The sequence below is a fragment of the Balaenoptera borealis genome (genome assembly GCF_965194805.1).
Source record: "Balaenoptera borealis genome assembly, chromosome: 20".
Taxonomy (NCBI): domain Eukaryota; kingdom Metazoa; phylum Chordata; class Mammalia; order Artiodactyla; family Balaenopteridae; genus Balaenoptera; species Balaenoptera borealis.
Genome location: NC_138879.1, coordinates 9,440,092 through 9,457,227, shown reverse-complemented (window position 1 = coordinate 9,457,227; position 17,136 = coordinate 9,440,092). Strand labels below are relative to the sequence as shown.

Here is a 17,136-nt window from a genome sequence, read left to right as displayed (position 1 = left end):
GCTAGTTCTCCAGGCTGAGGTGCCTGTACCAAGATCCATCCTGAGGTAACGACTCTCTATTTGGGCATCCTGGCTTGGCCCACCTGTCCTCCCCTCCAGGAGGGCCCTCTCCTTCCTTTCTGCCTTCCAGCTCACTTTCACCCTGCCCGCCTCTCAAGGCTTCTCCCAACCAGAAATGGCCCCCACCAGTGTCCAAATCCCACCCTTTTCTCAAACCCAAGGGTGAGTCTCCTCTGGCCTGCCGGGCTTTTTCGAGGTCAGGTTTCTAGGTAGAGCTCCCAGGTGGACAAGACTCACACCCTGGCCAATGACACCCTGGGGGCTGACTGACCTCTCGGCCCGTTGCCTCATCTGTGAGCTAGGGTCATTAGTGCCCCCCTCCCTGGCTTGTGGGGAATAACGGAGCAAACAGCAACGGGGACAGCTCCTAAGTGTACCTCCTCTCCTCCCCACCTAGCACACAGGAAGTGTGCCGGAACTCTGCTGGAGAAACCACGCCCACATCGGGAGGGCGGAGATAACCCCGGGTTCTACCAGCCGGCTTGGGGCAGTTGTCGCAGGAGGCTGTGCTGGAGGAAGGGGTTACCCAATCTGGTCCTGCAACGCCCGCCGTATCCGTGTGGCTTTGCCGCATGGTGTTATTTTGATAATCGCCCTGGGAAGTGGGCGGGTCTGGAATCATTGTCCCCATTTGAAACTTGGGGAAACTGAGTCCCACAGAAATTGGCTTCAACCAGAGATTGGAACACTTCCAGACACTCGCCGCCTTCATCTTGTTCAGACCTCAGGGTGGGGTGAGAGGAGGGGTCGGAAGCTGGTGGGGAGAGGGCACAGTCGCCGAGGGCTCGACGGGGAGGGGAAGGAGGAGGAGCGGGGCGCGCCCCCCCAGCCGGGTCACGTGACCTGTCGCCATGTGGCCCGGGCTGGGCGGAGCAGCACTCTGGCCCGGCTGGGCCTGATACGGTCACAGGTCGCCCCAGGGCCCTTGGCCACTCCCTCCCTCTGACCTCACGACCCCTCCCGCAGCTGGTGGAGCCCAGACACAGTTCCCGGCGGCCCTCGCGGGGGACAGGTGAGCCGCGCGCCGGGCCCCTCCTCCCCAGCGCCTCCCAGGTCAGCGCCGGGATGCGGGTGCCGGGTCGTGGGTGGGGGCCGCAGCTCCGGGGCTTGGGGACGGCGCCCTCGTCCTCCTATCCCCATCCAGTTCCCCTGCGGCCACCAGCTCCACCCCCTCTGAATCCCTTTGGGCCTCTGGGGCCACTGGGCACCGAGTTTCCTCCTCGGGTTCTCTTGGATCTCCCTGAGTTCACTCCCTGAGTTGACTCTCTCAGGGGGGTCCGGGCGGGGGACGTGAAGATCTCAGCTCACCCCAACAGGCAGGTGGCGGGCGTCAGGGGAGAGGGCGGTGGTATGTGTCTCTCGGGATGGGAAGGGGCGGGGAGGCTGGGTTTGCAGGTGGGTACCACTGGCGGAAAGTGGGCTTGTGGGAGACTGGCAGATGAGGGATCCAGGGTCTCTCGGAGTTGCTGCCTTCCCTCGGCTCAGAGGCTGGGCTGCGGCTCTGACCGGACAGTAGCTGCTCCCAGAGGACTGGCTTCCGGCTGGGGTGGGGTTTCTGGAAACGGGCCCCACCCTTCCCCTCCCTACCTGGCTCACAGCTCAGGAATGGTGCACCCTGGAAACTCCTGCCCGACTTGTCCCTGCCTGGGCAAGGGTGCCAGGGTGCTGGGTACCAGGCAGAAGTCTTGGGCAGTGCCCAGATGCCAGTGCCCAGGTGAGCCCCCATCCCCCAGGCACCCTCTGAGCACCTTCCATCTCCCTGCTCCTGCCTCCTGGAGAAGGGGTGTGTGGGAGAGGCCTGTAGAGCTGAACCTGGGAAGGTCTGTCTTTCCAGGAAGGAATTCCAGCTCTAGGGGCTGGATTGGGGGGCACACCCTCAGCCCCAGCTCCAGCTACTTTCCATTTCAGGCGGAGTCAAGAGTCCACCTCTGATCTCTCTCTGCTGGTTTCTCCACACTGTGCTCCTGTGAGAGAGACGGGGAGGGGGCTTGGACTCTGTGGGCTCAGAGACTGGACACCCCTAAGTGAGGGCACTGTCTGGGTACAGCCCTAGCGGGACCTGCTCTGTCTGGACACCCTGGCCTCGCCTGAGGAAGCCCTTGAGCTGAGCCAACTTTCCTCCGTGCTGAGTTCCCTGGGGGTGAGGGTAGGGAGGAGTGGGGGGGGCAGGGCAGACCGAGGGCTGGGCCCAGTCTTGCTGGGGCAGAGTCCTGCGGGACTCAGTGGGTGCTTGGGAGCCTGCCGCCCTCGCCCCGCTCCCACGGGCTGAAGAGCTTGGACAAGGCCACCCTGGTTCAGCTGTCTTGGGTGATGGCAGAGCCCGGACAAAGGCTGGACAAAGGCTGCCTGTTTAACGCCCAGCACCCCTCCCCCAGCCAGCTGCCCTGGCCTGCCCGGAGGTGATGGAATGTAGCGGAGTCTCTCAGGAGGGCTGTCGACCTTGACGCGCCCAGGTTGGCGTGGAGTGACTCCTGTGCGGGGGGGGATGCAGGGTGGGGCGCAGCCGAGGAGGCCATCCTGTCTGCTGTTCTGTCAGACGCTGGTGAGGGTGAGGGCCCAGGCTGCTAGCTGTCTGTGGGATTTCCGGCCGGGAGGAAGTGCTGTGTGGTCACGGGCGGGCACAGGGAAGGTCTCAGCTGCCCTGACCTTTCTCACCCAGAGGGCGGCATCTCTGGGTCAGAACCCTGGGAATGGAGAGCCTATCCACAGGCACCCCACCCGCTCCCCATCTCTCAGGGATGGCGTCACTGAGGAAGCTGGTGGGGAACTGCCCAGACTCCCCTCACTTCCCTCCGGAAGGAGCTCCCCTTCAGTCCATTCTGGCCTGAGGATTATTTGGGGCCACTCACTTGGCCATGCGTTTGGTGTTTGTGTGTGTGTGTGGATGGGGCAGGATGGGGGCTCAGGCAGCCTGGGCTGGGAGTGGCACCCCCCATGGTCCCCAGGGAGCGGGCAGTGGAGCTGGGTGCCAGGCTAACTTTGCTGTAACGCTTTCTGTCTCATCACATGGGCAGCGGGAGGCTCCTGAGGCTGTGTCCAGGCTCTGAACTGCCCTACGTCGGCAGACTGGCTGGGGGTGGGCCGCAGATATGTCCCGGTCGCTGGCTTTTGTCCTCAATGTCCCTGAGACCCCACAGGACCCAGAGGAGTAAGTGCTCTGAGGTGGGGCTGGGGGGCTGGGATGTATCACCCCCAGGGAGAGGTGGTCTGGACCTCAGCCCTTCGGAGGGGGTAGGCTGCTGGGGCGAGGACTGGGTCCGCCGCAGCCTGAACTCCTGCCCCTTCCCCCATTCTCACCCCAGCAGCCAGGAGCCCAGCCCCTATGATGAGAGCGAAGTGCACGACTCTTTCCATCAGCTCATCCAGGAGCAGAGCCGCTGGGTGGCCGAGGAGGGGCTGGAGCTGCAGCAGAGGGTGCCGGGGGCTGGAGCCCTGGGGGCCTCAGGTGAGCCCGCCTGCCCTGGCCCAGGCCGGGTGCTGGGATGTGTGGGCCGGACACGGAGCCTCTCAACCTCTCAGGAAGCCCCTCCTAGCAGCCTGGGGCAGGGGGTGGGCAGGGGATATCTCCGGCCGGTGGTGTCTGTAGAACCTCTGGACGAGTCTTTCTTGCTGGGCAGGCAGTGACCGCCAGGCCTTGCTGGGGCCCGAGGGCGCCCCTGTCTACAGCACGGCCACACTCCGCATCTTGGCCAGCATGCCCAGTCGCACCATTGGTGAGTGGGACCCTCTGCTTTGGACCCTGGGCTGGGCTGCGGTTTCCGGCGGGGATCTGTGTACCTCAGAGCCAGGCCTCTTGGGCTCTTACCCCACCCCGTCTGCTGCCTGGAGGCCCAGCCCAGCCCCATGCAGCCTCGCGCGTTCTAAAAACGACTCCGGAGTCGTCATGGGGATAAAAATATGCTCTTGGGAACCCGGTGGTGCTTGAGGTCTCTTATGAAAGAACTTTCCTGGGTCCTGGGAAGGAGTGGGGGGGCAGCCCTTGTCTCTACATAAGGGGCGGCGCGTCCCCCCTGACCAGCGGCCTCCACAGGCCGGAGCCGCGGCGCCATCCTCTCCCAGTACTACAGCCGCACAGTGAGGCTGCGCCGCAGGGCCGGCCGGCCTCAGCTCAGGGATGTGGGCCGCTCGGCCCGGCCCAGCCTCCGCCTGTACGACCTGGAGCTGGACCCCGCGGTCCTGGAGGAGGATGGTGAGTGAGGGGGGGCCGGAGCCTCGGTGGGGAGGAGGTCAGCAGGCCGGGGCGGGGGGGCGGGGGTGCAGTGGGCTGTCTGAAGGCCCCCAGCGGTGAGGTCTCTTTGCAGGGGTATGGGAGTGTCTCGGTGTCCCGGCCACTGGTGCAGAGAAGTGCGGGCCTTTCCGGCTGCACAGTGTTTGGCTCATGTAGGCACGCGCTCCACAGCGTCTGTTGAGCATTTGTAGTGTCGCAGACGCTGGTGTTGGCTTTGGGATGTGATGGTGGTAAGCAGACCCAGTCAGCTCTCATGCAGCTTATTGTCTGCCTTGTGAAATAGACAGGAACCAAATAAATGGATAAGTGGATGGTTAAAGCTCAGGTAAGGGCAGCTGAGGAAAGGCACGCCACAGGAGAGTGTCACGGAACCTGTCTAGCCTGGAGCGACCCAGGAAGGCTTCCTGAAGTGACACTAGAGTCAGTGGGGCATGGGCAAAGGCCCTGAGGTGGGAGCCTGCCGGCTTGTCTGAGTATCTGAGAGGCCTGTGTGGAGGGGCTGGGGAACAAGGGAGAGTGGTCGTAGGAGGGAGCAGGGCCCAGCTCACAGGTTGGTCTTCAGCCAGGTGATCTCTGGCATCAGTGCCCAGGGGCTTGGGTACTTCCTGGGTCCCTGCCTGTGTTTCCTCTCCCTGTTTACCCAAGGCCCGCAGCTGGTGGGTGACAGAGCAGTGCAGGGTGGTGTGGGCTCTGAGGTCAGGGTGGACATTCCAGTTTCATTGTGTAAACCATGCCAGGTGTCTGCTTTCTGGTCATTTTATATCTGTAAAGTGGGGTTAAAATAGCACCCCCTTTCCACGGTGGTTGTGAAGATGAAGGGAACGAGGACATAGGGGAGGGGCAAATCTCCAGGTCCCGCCCTCCCCTACTCACCCCACCAGGCCTTGGCATAGTGGGAAGTGGTGGGGGGACAAGGGGGACTGCTGAGTGGGGGGGCGGATGGGGCTCAGGGGCATTGGGGGGTCAGAGCAAGATGCGAGTGGGGACCCAGGAGGAGAGTTTGGTTCAAGGTGGAGGGGGCACTGGGCTGGGCCTCGGAAGATGCTGGGAACTTGATCGTGTCCTGGGCTCCAGGGGGTGGAGGTGAGAGAGTGATGGCCAGTGGGGCTGTGGGACAGGCGGGCAGCACAGGGTCCTAGCAGAGAGGAGCCATCAGGCCTGGCCGGGCGCCAGAGGCCTGTGTTGCAGGGGAACGGCCGCAGTTGTGGGAGGGAGGGAAGGATGCTGCGGGGAACCCACAGGGCTCGCTCCTGATCCTGCAGAGAAGCGGGGCCTCCTGGTGAAGGAGCTTCAGGGCCTGACGGTGGCCCAGCGGGACCACATGCTCCGGGGAATGCCGCTGAGCCTGTCCGAGAAACGCTGCCTGCGGTCAGTGCCCCTCGGCCTCGTGCGGACCCCAGACCCACTTCCTCGGCTGGGCGGGGTGGTTGGTGAGAAGGGTCCTGAGCCTGCGGTGGGCGGGTGGTCCCTGGGAGGGAGTGGACCAAGCCCTGACGCTGCCTCTGCCCCCAGAGAGGAGAGCCGGCCCCCGAGGGGCAAGCGGAGGGCCCGGGGGCACCGTGGGCTCCTCTCCTGCTGCAGCCAGCTGCGCGACAGCTGTATCCTGGTAGGCGCCTCTGGGCAGCTGGGGGCGGGGGCGCTGAGGGGGCCACGTTTTCTCCCTCCGCGTGCCGCTCGTGGGGTCCTCTAGCCTTCAGCCTGGCTCTGGGTGTGATCGACCCCCCTCCCCTCGCGGCTCCCCCTCCACTGCCCCTGCGCTCTAGGCCTGGCCCGGGGTCTGGCTGGGGACCGGCTCCCCTCTTCAGCCTCGCCTGAGGGCTGTCCTGCTTCTGTCCCCGCAGGCGTCGCACAACCTGGGGCTCGCACTGCTCTCGGGGCTGCAGGCCCTGATGCCCTGGCACTACGCCCTGAAGCGGATTGGGGGCCAGTTTGGCTCCAGCGTTCTCTCCTACTTCCTCTTCCTCAAGACCCTGCTGGCCTTCAACACCCTGCTGCTGCTGCCACTGCTGGCCTTTATCGTGGGCGTGCAGGCCGCCTTCCCGCCTGCGCCCTCGGGCTCCGTGCCCGCCTTCAGGGGCCTGGAGCTTCTCACGGGCGGGGTGAGGCTTGGTGGGGGCGGGCAGGGCACCCCCTTGTCACGGCTTCCTCCAGGGACCCCCACCCCACCCCTTGCTGCGACTCCAGGAGGGGGGTGTCCTGGCAGCTCCAAGGTGGCCGCGGCCCTTTGCCCACCTCCGTGTTCTCCTCACTGCCCCTGCCCTGGCCCTTCCCCTTCTGCCTTTCCCCTCGCCCTGCCCCCTGGGCGCCCTCCATCTGCCCTCCAAGCCTGAGGGTGGGTCAGGTGCAGGGAGGGGGAGAGTCCCTGATGTGGCCGGGCGTCCTCTCTGCAGGGCCGCTTCACCCACACCGTCATGTACTACGGCTACTATAGTAACGCGACGCTGAACCAGCCGTGTGCCTCCCCACGGGATGGCGGCCAGTGCACTCCTGAGGCGGGCGGCCTGCCCTACAACATGCCCCTGGCTTACCTCTTCACCGTGGGGGTAGCTTTCTTTATCACCTGCATCACTCTGGTGTACAGGTAATAGCCCTCCACCCTATGACCCTGGCTCTGAGCGCCATTGATCCACCCATGCATCCATCTGTCCATCCATCCATCCATCCATCCATCCATCCATCCATCCAGCTACCCATCCATTCATCCGTCTAGCTACCTAGTCTAGCTACCTATCCATCCATCATCACTTCATCCATTCATCCATTCATCATCACTCCATCCATCCGTCCGTCTATCAACCGTGCATCCATGGATCCTGCCTTCCTTCCATCCATCCATCCACACTTTCATCCATGCACCCATCCACTCCACAAACATTTGCTGTGCTCTGCTCAGGACAGGAAGGTAAATGAGCTTGGTGCATGTCCTTGAGAAGCTTGCTGTCTACAGGAGAAGATAGGCCAATGAAGAGGCTGGGAAACTCCTGGTGTTATGTTGCTCAGGTGTTATGGAGCATAGGAGAGGAAGTCAGACCAGCTTCCCAGGGCGGCGGCACTCATCCCAGAGAGGGAGGTTAAATAAGGGTGGGCTGGAGAAAGGCCGGGGAAGGTGTTTTGGTTATCGGGAGAGGCAGTGCAAAGGCCCTGAGGTGAGCCAGCACCTTCTGCAGCCACGTCTGGGTGGGAGGCAGCCGGCCATGTTGGTGGGGAGTGGAGCCTGACCCCTCTTCTAGCCACTTGTGGCCGGCGGCCTCCCTGTTGGTCAGGGCTGATCTAGAGTGGCCGGCGGTCCACACCAGGAGGCTGAGAGCTCTGGGCTAGAGGTGGGGCAGGGAAAGTGGCCGGAGGCCCATCCAGCGCCGGGAGGGCTCCTCTGAGTGGGTGGTGGGTTTTGGCTGCAGGGAGCATCCCATCTGTCTTCTCCCCGGCCTCTGCGCCTTCCGCCCCATCTCACCCTCTGCCTGCCTCTGCTTCTCCCAGCATGTCCCGCTCTTTTGGGGAGAGCTACCGGGTGGGCAGCACTTCGGGGGTCCATGCCATCACTGTTTTCTGTTCCTGGGACTACAAAGTGACTCAGAAATGGGCCACCCGCCTCCAGCACGACAATATCCGAACCCAGCTGAAGGTGAGCTGCCCAGGGGCCCTGGGGCCGCTGTCCTCCACCCCGTGTCCAGGGAACACCAGTCGGGGCCTGCTCCAGTGGGAGAGGGTTAGGGCTGCTCTTGGGCCCTCTCCCCGGAGTCCCCGTGTCCTCCGGCCCCCGCGGGAAGAGGCCTGCGGGGCACCAGCTGGCACGTGCTCCCAGTCCCCACAATAGCCCTGGGGTACACGTGAGGACACTGAGGCCTCAGTCCTTTGCCCAAGGCCTCAGGGCCAGAGGGTGGCTGGCCTGGGCCTCGCGGAAGGTCCTCTGCCTTTCTGGGGTTTCCCGCTGCGGGATTCGGGTCAGGGCAGCTCACAGCTTTGACCCGGCTGATGGGCCCTCAGGGAGTGCCTTGGGACTCCGGGTCAGCGAGGGGACGGCTGTCCACAGGCAGGACAGCTCAGGAGGCAGGGCTGGGGAGGGTGGGTGGGAGCGGCTGGGGCAGGCCTCAGCCTGCGGCTCCGTGCTGCGGTCTCCTGGTGCCTGGAGGGGCCCCAGAGCAGGGGGAGCGACGGGCCGTGGCCCCAGGGGTGGGTGGGAGGCGACCCTCGGTGTCCCCCGAGCCTCCCTGTGTGTCTGCTCCACGTGTCCCCGGGGGTGTGGTGCGTGTGTCTGCGTGTCTCCGTGCGTCTGTGCCGTGGGTGACAGGCCCGCTGCTGCCCCCAGGAGCTGCTGGCCGAGGGGCAGCTGCGGCAGCGCCCCCGGAGGGCGTGCGGACGGCTGCGGCAGGCGGCCGTGCTGGGGCTCGTGTGGCTGCTGTGTTTGGGGACCACGCTGGTGTGCGCCCTGGCCGTCTACAGCTTCTCAGAGCTCGTGCTCCAGGTGCAGGGAGGGCGTGGGGGGTCCCCGCGGAGGCTCCGGCCGTGGGGTCAGACGCCTGCTTCGTTAGACTGGGCCCCCTGGGGCCCCGCACCCTCCGCCCGGGCCCTCCCTGGAGGCCGCTTCCCTCACAGGCCTTGTTCTCATTCTTGGTCTGTCTGACACTCCCCCTATTTTTCTGTCCTTTTGTTTTCTCATCTTTTGGTTTCTCTTTTCTCTTTTCTTCCCCGGACACCTGTGTTCCATCCCCCCTCCTCCCCCTCCCACCCCCCTTCCTGTGCGGTTTGAACACTGGGCCTGGGGTGAAGGGTGGCGTGCCTGCCACTTCCACCCCCTCCTTCCGCCCCGGGACCCCTCCCTGCGGCCCCTCCCCCGTCTCCGGCCCATCAGTGGACCTGCCTCTGTCCTTGGGGCGCCTGTGGTGACCGCTGACCGCTGGCCCTCCCCCTGCCGTAGCAGAGCCGCGTGTCTGCTGAGCGGGACGGGGCGCTGCTGGCCCTGCCCCTGGTGGTCTGCCTTCTCAACCTGGGGGCCCCCTACCTGTTCCGCGTCCTGGCCGCCCTGGAGCGGCACGACTCCCCGGTGCTAGAGGTGTACGTGGCCATCTGCAGGTGCGTGGCCGGATGGGGCCGCCACGTGGGGCTTTCTGGGGCGGGACCTCTGTCTCCCAGGCACCCCTCCCTCAGCCTGTGCACGCCCCCCGCACCCCCCTTTCTGCAGGAACCTCATCCTCAAGATGGTCATCCTGGGGATTCTTTGCTACCACTGGCTGGGCCGCAGGGTGGGCACCCTGAAGGACCAGGTGAGGGCGGGCCGGGCAGTGCTGGCAGAGGCGTGGGGCTCCCCGGGCCCCTCAAGAGGGTCTGCCCTGGTCCCAGGTTGGGGGTGGACGGGGTGGCCCCTCACAGCAGCCAGCCCTCACCTGATCTTACCTGGCCTGGTCCACAAGCATGTTGGAGGCCCCTAGGTGGGCACGGGGAGCAGGGGTGGGGGGCACCAGGGCACTGGGGGCTGAGGCCGCGTCTGTTTCAGTGCTGGGAGGACTTTGTGGGCCAGGAGCTGTACCGGCTCATGGTGATGGACTTCATCTTCACGCTGCTGGACACGCTTCTGGGGGAGCTGGTGTGGAGGTGAGGCCCCAGGGGCGGGTCCCTGCACTCACCTCCTGGGCACCTGGGCTCCCCCTGCGGAAGGGCTCCTGGCATCCTCACCTGTGTGGTGGAGGTGAGGGTCACCCAGGCGGTTCTCAGGCCTCTGAAAATCAGGACCTGACCCCAGATTGGGGCCATAAATCTCTACCCATGACGGCTCTTCTGTAAAATATCGATAAACTGAGAAAAACATTTAGGAGACAGGATGTAACCTATTTTGAGATTGGAAAGGAAAACAGGTTTCAAAATGACGCATATGGTATAATCTGTCTCATACAAAGGAAAAAGGGGTCGGGAGGAAGAACAGAAGCTAGAGGAACATTCTCAGATGTCCTGGCTACGAGTGCTAGCATTGTAGGTGTCATTTCCTTCTTTCTGTGTTTTCTTTGAGAACATGTGAATTTAATAATAATAAGATTTAAAAAAAGCCGTAAAACAGGGCTTCCCTGGTGGCGCAGTGGTTAAGAATCCACCTGCCAGTGCGGGAGACATGGGATCGAGCCCTGGTCCAGGAAGATCCCACATGCCGCGGAGCCACTAAGCCCGTGCGCCACAACTACTGAGCCTGTGCTCTAGAGCCCACGAGCCACAACTACTGAGTCCGCATGCCACAACTACTGAGCCTGTGCTCTTAGAGCCCGTGCTCTTAGAGCCCGTGCTCCGCAACAAGAGAAGCCACCACAATGAGAAGCCTGCGCACCGCAACAAAGAGTAGCCCCCGCTCGCTGCAGCTAGAGAAAGCCCGCGCGCAACAACGAAGACCCAACGCAGCCAAAAAAAAAAAAAAAGCAGTAAAACATTTGATGCTGATGTGCTGATGTGCACATTTATACCTGGGTGTATCCGTACATGCTTAGAAAAAGGACGGAGATGAAGCTGGCTGCAGTGTGGACCCTTCAGGGTGGGACCCCAGGCCGCCGTCTCCCCTCTGCATCACTGGCACCCTAGCAGGGAGGGCACGGTCTTCAGCTTGGCGTGCGGGTTGGGGTGGGGACGAGGGTCTGTCTCGGGGATTGGCCCTCCCGCGTGACCCCAGGGGTTCTTCTGCCCAGGCTCATCTCTGAGAAGAGGTCTCAGAGGAAGGGGAAGCCTGAGTTCGACATTGCGGGGAATGTTCTGGAGCTGATTTACGGGCAGACCCTGACCTGGTGAGCATCTCCCAGTTGTGTCCCAGTGCCTGGCCCTTGGGGAGGCTGATCGCTTCCCCCTGGGCCACAGCAAGGCCCAGTCCTGGGAATCTGGAGTGACCTGACCCCTCAATTCCCCAGGGACCCAGTCTCAGCTCCCCGGGGTCCCGACGCCAAGCCAGGCCCGGGTGGCCTTTCTAGGCCTGGGGAGCCACACAGGGGTCAGGACCCAGCCTCTGGAATGCAGCTCTCTCCTCTCCTTGCTCTCCTCAGGCTGGGGGTCCTCTTCTCCCCGCTCCTCCCCGCCATGCAGATCATCAAGCTGCTGTTCCTCTTCTACGTCAAGAAGGTAAAGATGCCGCTGGGTCCCTGGGAGGGCGGCGGGGCCTGGGGAGAGTGTGCAGCCAGGGTGGCCACTGGGCTGGCAGATGCGGAGCCCTGACCCAAGGGGTGTGGGGCTGGCAGCCCAGGGCCACCCTCTGGGTCAGTCCCACGGGCCACAGCTGACCCCCGTCCCGTCCCTGCATCACTGCCTTTGGCAGGCTGGGCAGCATCCCGTCAGGGTCCGTGGTCATTGCCAGGTGCCCATGTGCACGGGCCAGGGCTTGGGGGGGGTCGCTGGGAGGTGCTCAGAACCAGGTCCTTCTCTCTGGTCCTCTGTTTCCTCCTCTGTACAACGTGGATGGTGCTCTGGGAGGCGCTGCCGGAGGTGACGTTTATAAAGCGTCGGGCACAGTGGAGACCTTCAGTCAGTGGAGGTGGCTTTTAGTATCAACCCTTTCACGTGCGGGTGACCTGGCCAACCTGCCCCCCGTGAGCCTCAGTCTCCCCGCCGTAGACCGGGAGGTAGCCCCGCTGGCCCTTTCCAGCCTGTGGGCTCAGATTCTGAGTGTCTGCTTCTCTGCGGGGCTGTCCTGGGGGCTCGGCTCGGGCTCCCCCTGCAAGCAGCACACCCCCAGCCCACTGCCGGCCTTGCCCCTCTTCCCTCTTGGAGGCCCCACCAGGCCTGGGGGAGGGTGGGTGGCAGGGCGGTGGCAGAGCGCAACCTTTGTCCCCAGACGAGCCTGATGGCCAACTGCCAGGCACCCCGCAGGCCCTGGAAGGCCTCCCACATGAGCACCGTCTTCATCTCGCTGCTCTGCTTCCCCTCCTTTCTGGGCGCTGCCATCTTCCTCTGCTACGCCATCTGGCAGTGAGTGGGCCCTCGGCCTCTGGGGGGCGGGATGGGGAGCTGCCCCCTGGGGCCGCTGTGGCTGGTGGCCGCGGTTTGGGTGGTGTGGAGGTGGCCTTTGTCCGGGCTGAGGGGTCAAGCCGCCCGCCCTCTTCCCCCAGGGTGAAGCCCTCGAGCATCTGCGGCCCCTTCCGGACCCTGGACACCATGTATGAGGCGGGCAAGGTGTGGGTGCGCCGCCTGGAGGAGGCGGGCCCCAGGGTCTCCTGGCTGCCCTGGGTGCGCCGGTACCTGGTGGAAAGCGCCTTCCCCGTCTACTTGGCGTCGGCCCTGCTGCTGTGAGTGCGGGGCAGGCCTGGGCGGGGGCCCTGGTCTCCCTCCCCGGGGCTCCTGCGCGGGGCGCCCAGCCTGAGCGGCCGTCTCCCGCAGGGCCGTGATCTACCTCAACATCCAGGTGGTGAAGGGCCAGCGGAAGGTCATCTGCCTCCTCAAGGAGCAGCTAAGCAACGTGAGTGCCCCTCGGGCTCCCACCTCGGGGGCGCCTGCTGGCTCACACCCGCGGCCCCTCCACGCCTCCCCCCCGGACCTGGGCTGTGGAGAGGGCTTGTCTGCCAAGCGCATCGCATCGATTAAGATGCGTATCTTGTATTAATCGGAGACGTAAGCTACAGGCAGCCAGCCTGCCCCGGCTGCAAAGACCCCGCTGGGACGAGGGCTCTGGTGGTGCTGCTCCGAGCACCCCCCTCCCCCTCCCGCATCCCCCCTGGAGGCCGCCCAGCCTTGCCCGCAGGCTGTCCCTCCCTCCCTGCGCACTTACTGGGCCTCCCATCACCTTGAGAGCAAGTCACTGCCCCGTAGGTCAGAGTCACCTGGGCTGGCGTTTCCCCAGACAGGAATGGCCTTTCACCTGGTCCTGTCCTCCTTGGGTCTGGGCTGGCTGCTCAGGGGCACCTGTCAGTGACAGCGGGTCTCCCCTGAACACTTGGTGGGCTCTGACCTCATCCCCAGGGCCCCAACCTTTCCCCCAGGGCCCCGACATCACTCTCCCCACTGCTGTTTTTTCTTTTTTCCTTTTCCTTCCCAGTTTCTCACTTGTGTACTTAATGCTTGAGCCCACCTTGGGGCCTGCTGGTGCCTGTGTCCCCTAGGCGGTCACGTCAGGGCTGGTGGCCACCAGCCACTGTTCGTTAGAAATGACTTGGGGGTCAGCTGCTGGGTGTCAGCCGAGGCAGGACGGGGCTGGGGTGCAGCTCGCATGTGAGTCTTCTGCTGGCTAATTGGTGCAGGGACTCCGGGTCAGGTCTTCTTGCGTGGAAGGATCCCCTGGGGACAGTAAGGCAGTACAAGGTAACCCCTCTCCTCCCCTTTCACAAACCGAGGGCAGGGCTCAGGCTGGGCATTTTGGCTGAGGTACAGCTATTGGAAGTGGGTTTTTCCCAACCGGCTCCTGCCCTGCTGTGTAGAGCTTTGGGGCCTGCAGTGCCCCGTGGTGGTGGGAGGCACAGCAGCTTCGGGAGGGGAACCCCAGCTCCGCCCGCCATTCCTCTAGGAGCTGAGGGACAGTTCCCCAGGTGGCCCTTGCTGCAGGCTCTGTCCTCCCAAGGCCGAGGCTGGCCCCGGTTCTGAGTCTTTGGGGCCACACTTCTGATCTCAGCCTGCGCTCGGAGCATCTTTTCTCTGGCCTGGGCAGGTGGCTTACTCAGGCGCACGGCCCTCTGTACCCACCAACTCGATGGAGAGAAAACGGGGAGGTCTCTTAAGGAGGTCCCACCTCGTAGGTGTCTCAGCGCCTTCGTGGGTGAGCCAGGGTCCCCAGCGCCCAGAACGCATCCTGACAAAATCGCTGTTTTCTCTTTGTGAAGACTCCCCGCAAGGAATCCAGTCTGACCCCGGGGTTTGATGGGCCCTGAAATCCGCCTGATGTTTACTGGGTCCTAGACTTAAAGCTTTATGTGCGTTTTCACAGTCAGTTGTCGAAAGACCCCTGGGTTGGCCAATACCTGCCCCAAAGACGTCTTTGTCCTAATCCCAGAAGCTGTGAATATGCCATGTTACTTGGCATTGGGGTTGTGGGATTAGGGTCGCAGATGGAATTACAGTTGCTAATCAGCTGACCTGGAGGTGGGAGATTATCCTGGATTATTCGGGTGGGCACGATGTAATCGTAAGGTCCTTAACAAAGGAAGTGGGAGAGTCAATGTCAGAGAAAGAGGTGTGAGAAAGACTTGACTGGCCATTGCTGGCTCTGAAGGAGGCCATGAGCCCAGGGATGTGGGCAGACTCAGAAGCTGGAACAGGCAAGGAAAGATTCTCCCCAGAGGCTCCAGAAGGAACCAGCCCTGCTGACTCCTTGATTTTAGCCCACTGAGACCCATTTTGGACTTCTGACCTCCAGAACTGATGTTGAATTTGTGTTGTTTTAAACCACTAAGTTTCCATAATTGATTAGGTCAACAATAGAAAACTAATAAAAGCCCCATGACACAGACATTTGTATCCCTCTTTTACAGATGGTGACCGAGGTCAGACCGAGGTCAATTTGCCCAAGACAGACTAAATGTCAGGGCCGGTTGTACATTGAGTTAGGCTGGGTAGGCAGCCCTCACTGTGCAACTGATCACATTTCCCTTTTCACCTTGGCCACTAGGAAGCTTAGATGCATATGTGTGTGTGTGTGTGTGTGTGTGTGTGTGTGTGTATGTGTGTATGTATGTATATATATGCCCACTGCTTGGCTCTTGGTTTTTCCTTGTCCTTGTTTGGTGCCTCTGTCCCCCTTCTTTAAACTTTTTGTGCTTGTGATGTCAGACACTCTTCGTGAGCTACCCCAAGTGCAGTCTGGAACAGGGCACTTCTGGACGGACACATGATGGCTGTTTTCTCAGCCTTTGTGTTCTGGCGTTTCTAGGAGGGGGAAGACAAGATCTTCTTAATCAACAAGCTTCAGCGTATCTACGAGAGGAAGGAGAGGAGCAGGTGAGGGGCCCTGGAGGGGAGTGTGTTGGGGAGAAGGAGTGGGTACTGCACAGGGAGGCCTCTTTCCGCCGGTGGTGGGGAGGGAAGTGGCTGCCGGCCTCCCTGGGTGGCCCGCAGCCTCTTGGGACTCCCCTGCCCTCTTTCCCCACCTTTCCTCCTCAGGTGTGTGGCGCATTTGGGGGAGAAGGAAAACTTAAGTTTGCTGAGAAAGGAAAAAAAAGAAATGAAGGAACTGTGTGCAGGGGGCAAGGTGGAGCTGGGGTCTCTCACGCCCTTTCCCTCCTCTCTGCCACCCCCATCTTTTTTTTTTTTAATATTTATTTTATTTATTTTTTGGCTGCGTCGGGTCTTAGTTGCGGCACGCGGGATCTTCGTTGAGGCATGTGGGCTCTTTTGTTGTGGCGCGTGGGTTCCAGAGTGCGTGGGCTCTGTAGTTGTGGCACGCGGGCTCTAGTTGAGGCACGCGAACTCAGTAGTTGTGGCACGTGGGCTTAGTTGCCCCGCAGCACGTGGGATCTTAGTTCCCAGACCAGGGATCGAACCCGCGTCCCCTGCACTGGGAGGCGGATTCTTTACCATTGGACCACCAGGGAAGTCCCTCTGCCACCCCCGTCCTGATGGGTCGGGGGTCAGCCTGGCTGGCCTTCTCCTCAGGCCCCTGCCCCCATTCTCCCCGTGAGGTGAACACCCCCCTGCCCCGAATGCTGCTGCCTCAACCCCGGCTGCCCTGGCGCAGGGCTGGGGCTGCTCCTGTGGCCGCACGTCTCACCCTTCAACTGTTACCTGCGGTTGAGCCCAGGGAAGGGGAGATGAACTCAGACATCTTCCTGCTGCCTGGACAGACAGGCCACCCACGGGAATGCACACACACCCCTCCTCGACCCCCGCCCAGCCAGGTGGGCCAGCTGAGGTCTGCAGGTCGAGGCCCCTGGGGCTCCCCGGCCCCGACCCCGGGCAGCAGGAGCCCCCAGAACGAGCCATCTAACAAGACCCGCTGCCCGCACCACTCCCTCCCTTGCCAAGGCCTACCGGTGGTGAGTCGCGGCCTCGTCCGGCTCCCTCCCTTGCCAAGGCACCGGTGGTGAGTCGCGGCCTCGTCCGGCTCCTTCCACTTCTCTGCAGAGCCTTTCAGCCCGGGGAGGCCTGGAAGCAGCTCCTGAGGAAGGCTGCTGGGGATGCTCTGGCCTCGGCTGCCCAGAGGGATGACTGTGGGGCTCCTCAGCCTCCCGAGCGAGGCCCGCGCTGCCCAAGGCAACGGGGCCCCTTGCTGACTCCCCTTTCTGGCAGGGTTGGTAGAACCGAGGAGGCCGTGACGCCCCCGGCCGTATTCACAGACGACTGGGATGCCCAGTAGGACAGCGCTGGGCCCGGCAGCCCGGGAACCCCGTCACCCTCGGTTCGCACGGACCTGCGGGCACAGATGCTGCCTGGAGATGGCCCCGCTGGGACACGGGGAAGGCGATGGGAGTCTGCAGCCCGTCCGAGGCTGGAGCACCCCCAGTGGACCCTGCTCAGGACTCTATTTATCCTGATTAAACACGTTGTGCAAGATGGGCTTGTCTCGTGGGAGTCCGTGCTTATGCTCAGGCCTGCCCAGGTGCACGTAGGTACAGCCCGTGGACGACCTCCAGGCCGAGGTCATGGGAACTTCGGCCTCGTGCATGTGCCGCCCCTTCAGTTTCTCCCTCTGGTTCTTCGAGGCTGCTCTCCTTGCCAGGCCAGGGCCCTGCGGCCTACCAGATGCTCCGAGGGGCCTCCCCTGGTGCTGGGCTCCTCATGAAGCAGACTCTGTGCGGCTTCAGTGTTGAGCGCAGGGCGCCCTCTTCTGGCCCAGCCCCCGATGGCAGGGATGGACCGCGCTGCAGCTTCAGGCGCTGCCCTGCCAGCCTGTGCCATGCGGGACAAGTACGGGGTGTGTGGAGGGTGATGAAGTGATGCGCTAGTGGTTATTGGGGTGGGGGTGG

General features: G+C 63.1%; 1 protein-coding gene across 5 annotated transcripts; it reads left to right on the top strand.

The window, feature by feature from the left end:
* The first annotated feature begins 920 nt into the window (after positions 1-920).
* TMC6 (transmembrane channel like 6) lies at positions 921-16,723 on the top strand. Of its 5 annotated transcripts, none has more exons than XM_082371144.1 (22): positions 922-1,072; positions 2,436-2,513; positions 3,075-3,208; positions 3,363-3,505; positions 3,678-3,773; positions 4,091-4,249; positions 5,551-5,656; positions 5,801-5,894; positions 6,130-6,387; positions 6,679-6,869; positions 7,766-7,910; positions 8,595-8,750; positions 9,207-9,358; positions 9,468-9,549; positions 9,780-9,877; positions 10,951-11,046; positions 11,299-11,374; positions 12,084-12,217; positions 12,358-12,534; positions 12,626-12,704; positions 15,105-15,172; positions 16,065-16,386. In XM_082371144.1, the coding sequence occupies exons 3-22, from the start codon at positions 3,150-3,152 to the stop codon at positions 16,255-16,257; spliced, it is 2,562 nt and encodes an 853-aa protein (XP_082227270.1). In that variant the 5' UTR covers positions 922-1,072; positions 2,436-2,513; positions 3,075-3,149; the 3' UTR covers positions 16,258-16,386. The 5 variants fall into 5 exon arrangements, 4 of the variants coding, with proteins under 4 accessions (XP_082227272.1, XP_082227270.1, XP_082227269.1 ...); XM_082371143.1 differs by having other exon boundaries at positions 9,204-9,358; XM_082371145.1 differs by lacking the exon at positions 16,065-16,386 and adding an exon at positions 16,460-16,723 and having other exon boundaries at positions 923-1,072.
* Positions 16,724-17,136: the final 413 nt, after the last annotated feature.

Bases quoted from the DNA above. Each gene is read 5' to 3' on its own strand.
- TMC6 (XM_082371143.1), top strand. From the start codon at position 3,150: ATGTCCCGGTCGCTGGCTTTTGTCCTCAATGTCCCTGAGACCCCACAG. The intron at 8,751-9,203 runs GTGCAGGGAGGG...CCCCTGCCGTAG, and splicing joins TCTCAGAGCTCGTGCTCCAG to CAGAGCCGCGTGTCTGCTGA. The intron at 11,375-12,083 runs GTAAAGATGCCG...CTTTGTCCCCAG, and splicing joins TCCTCTTCTACGTCAAGAAG to ACGAGCCTGATGGCCAACTG.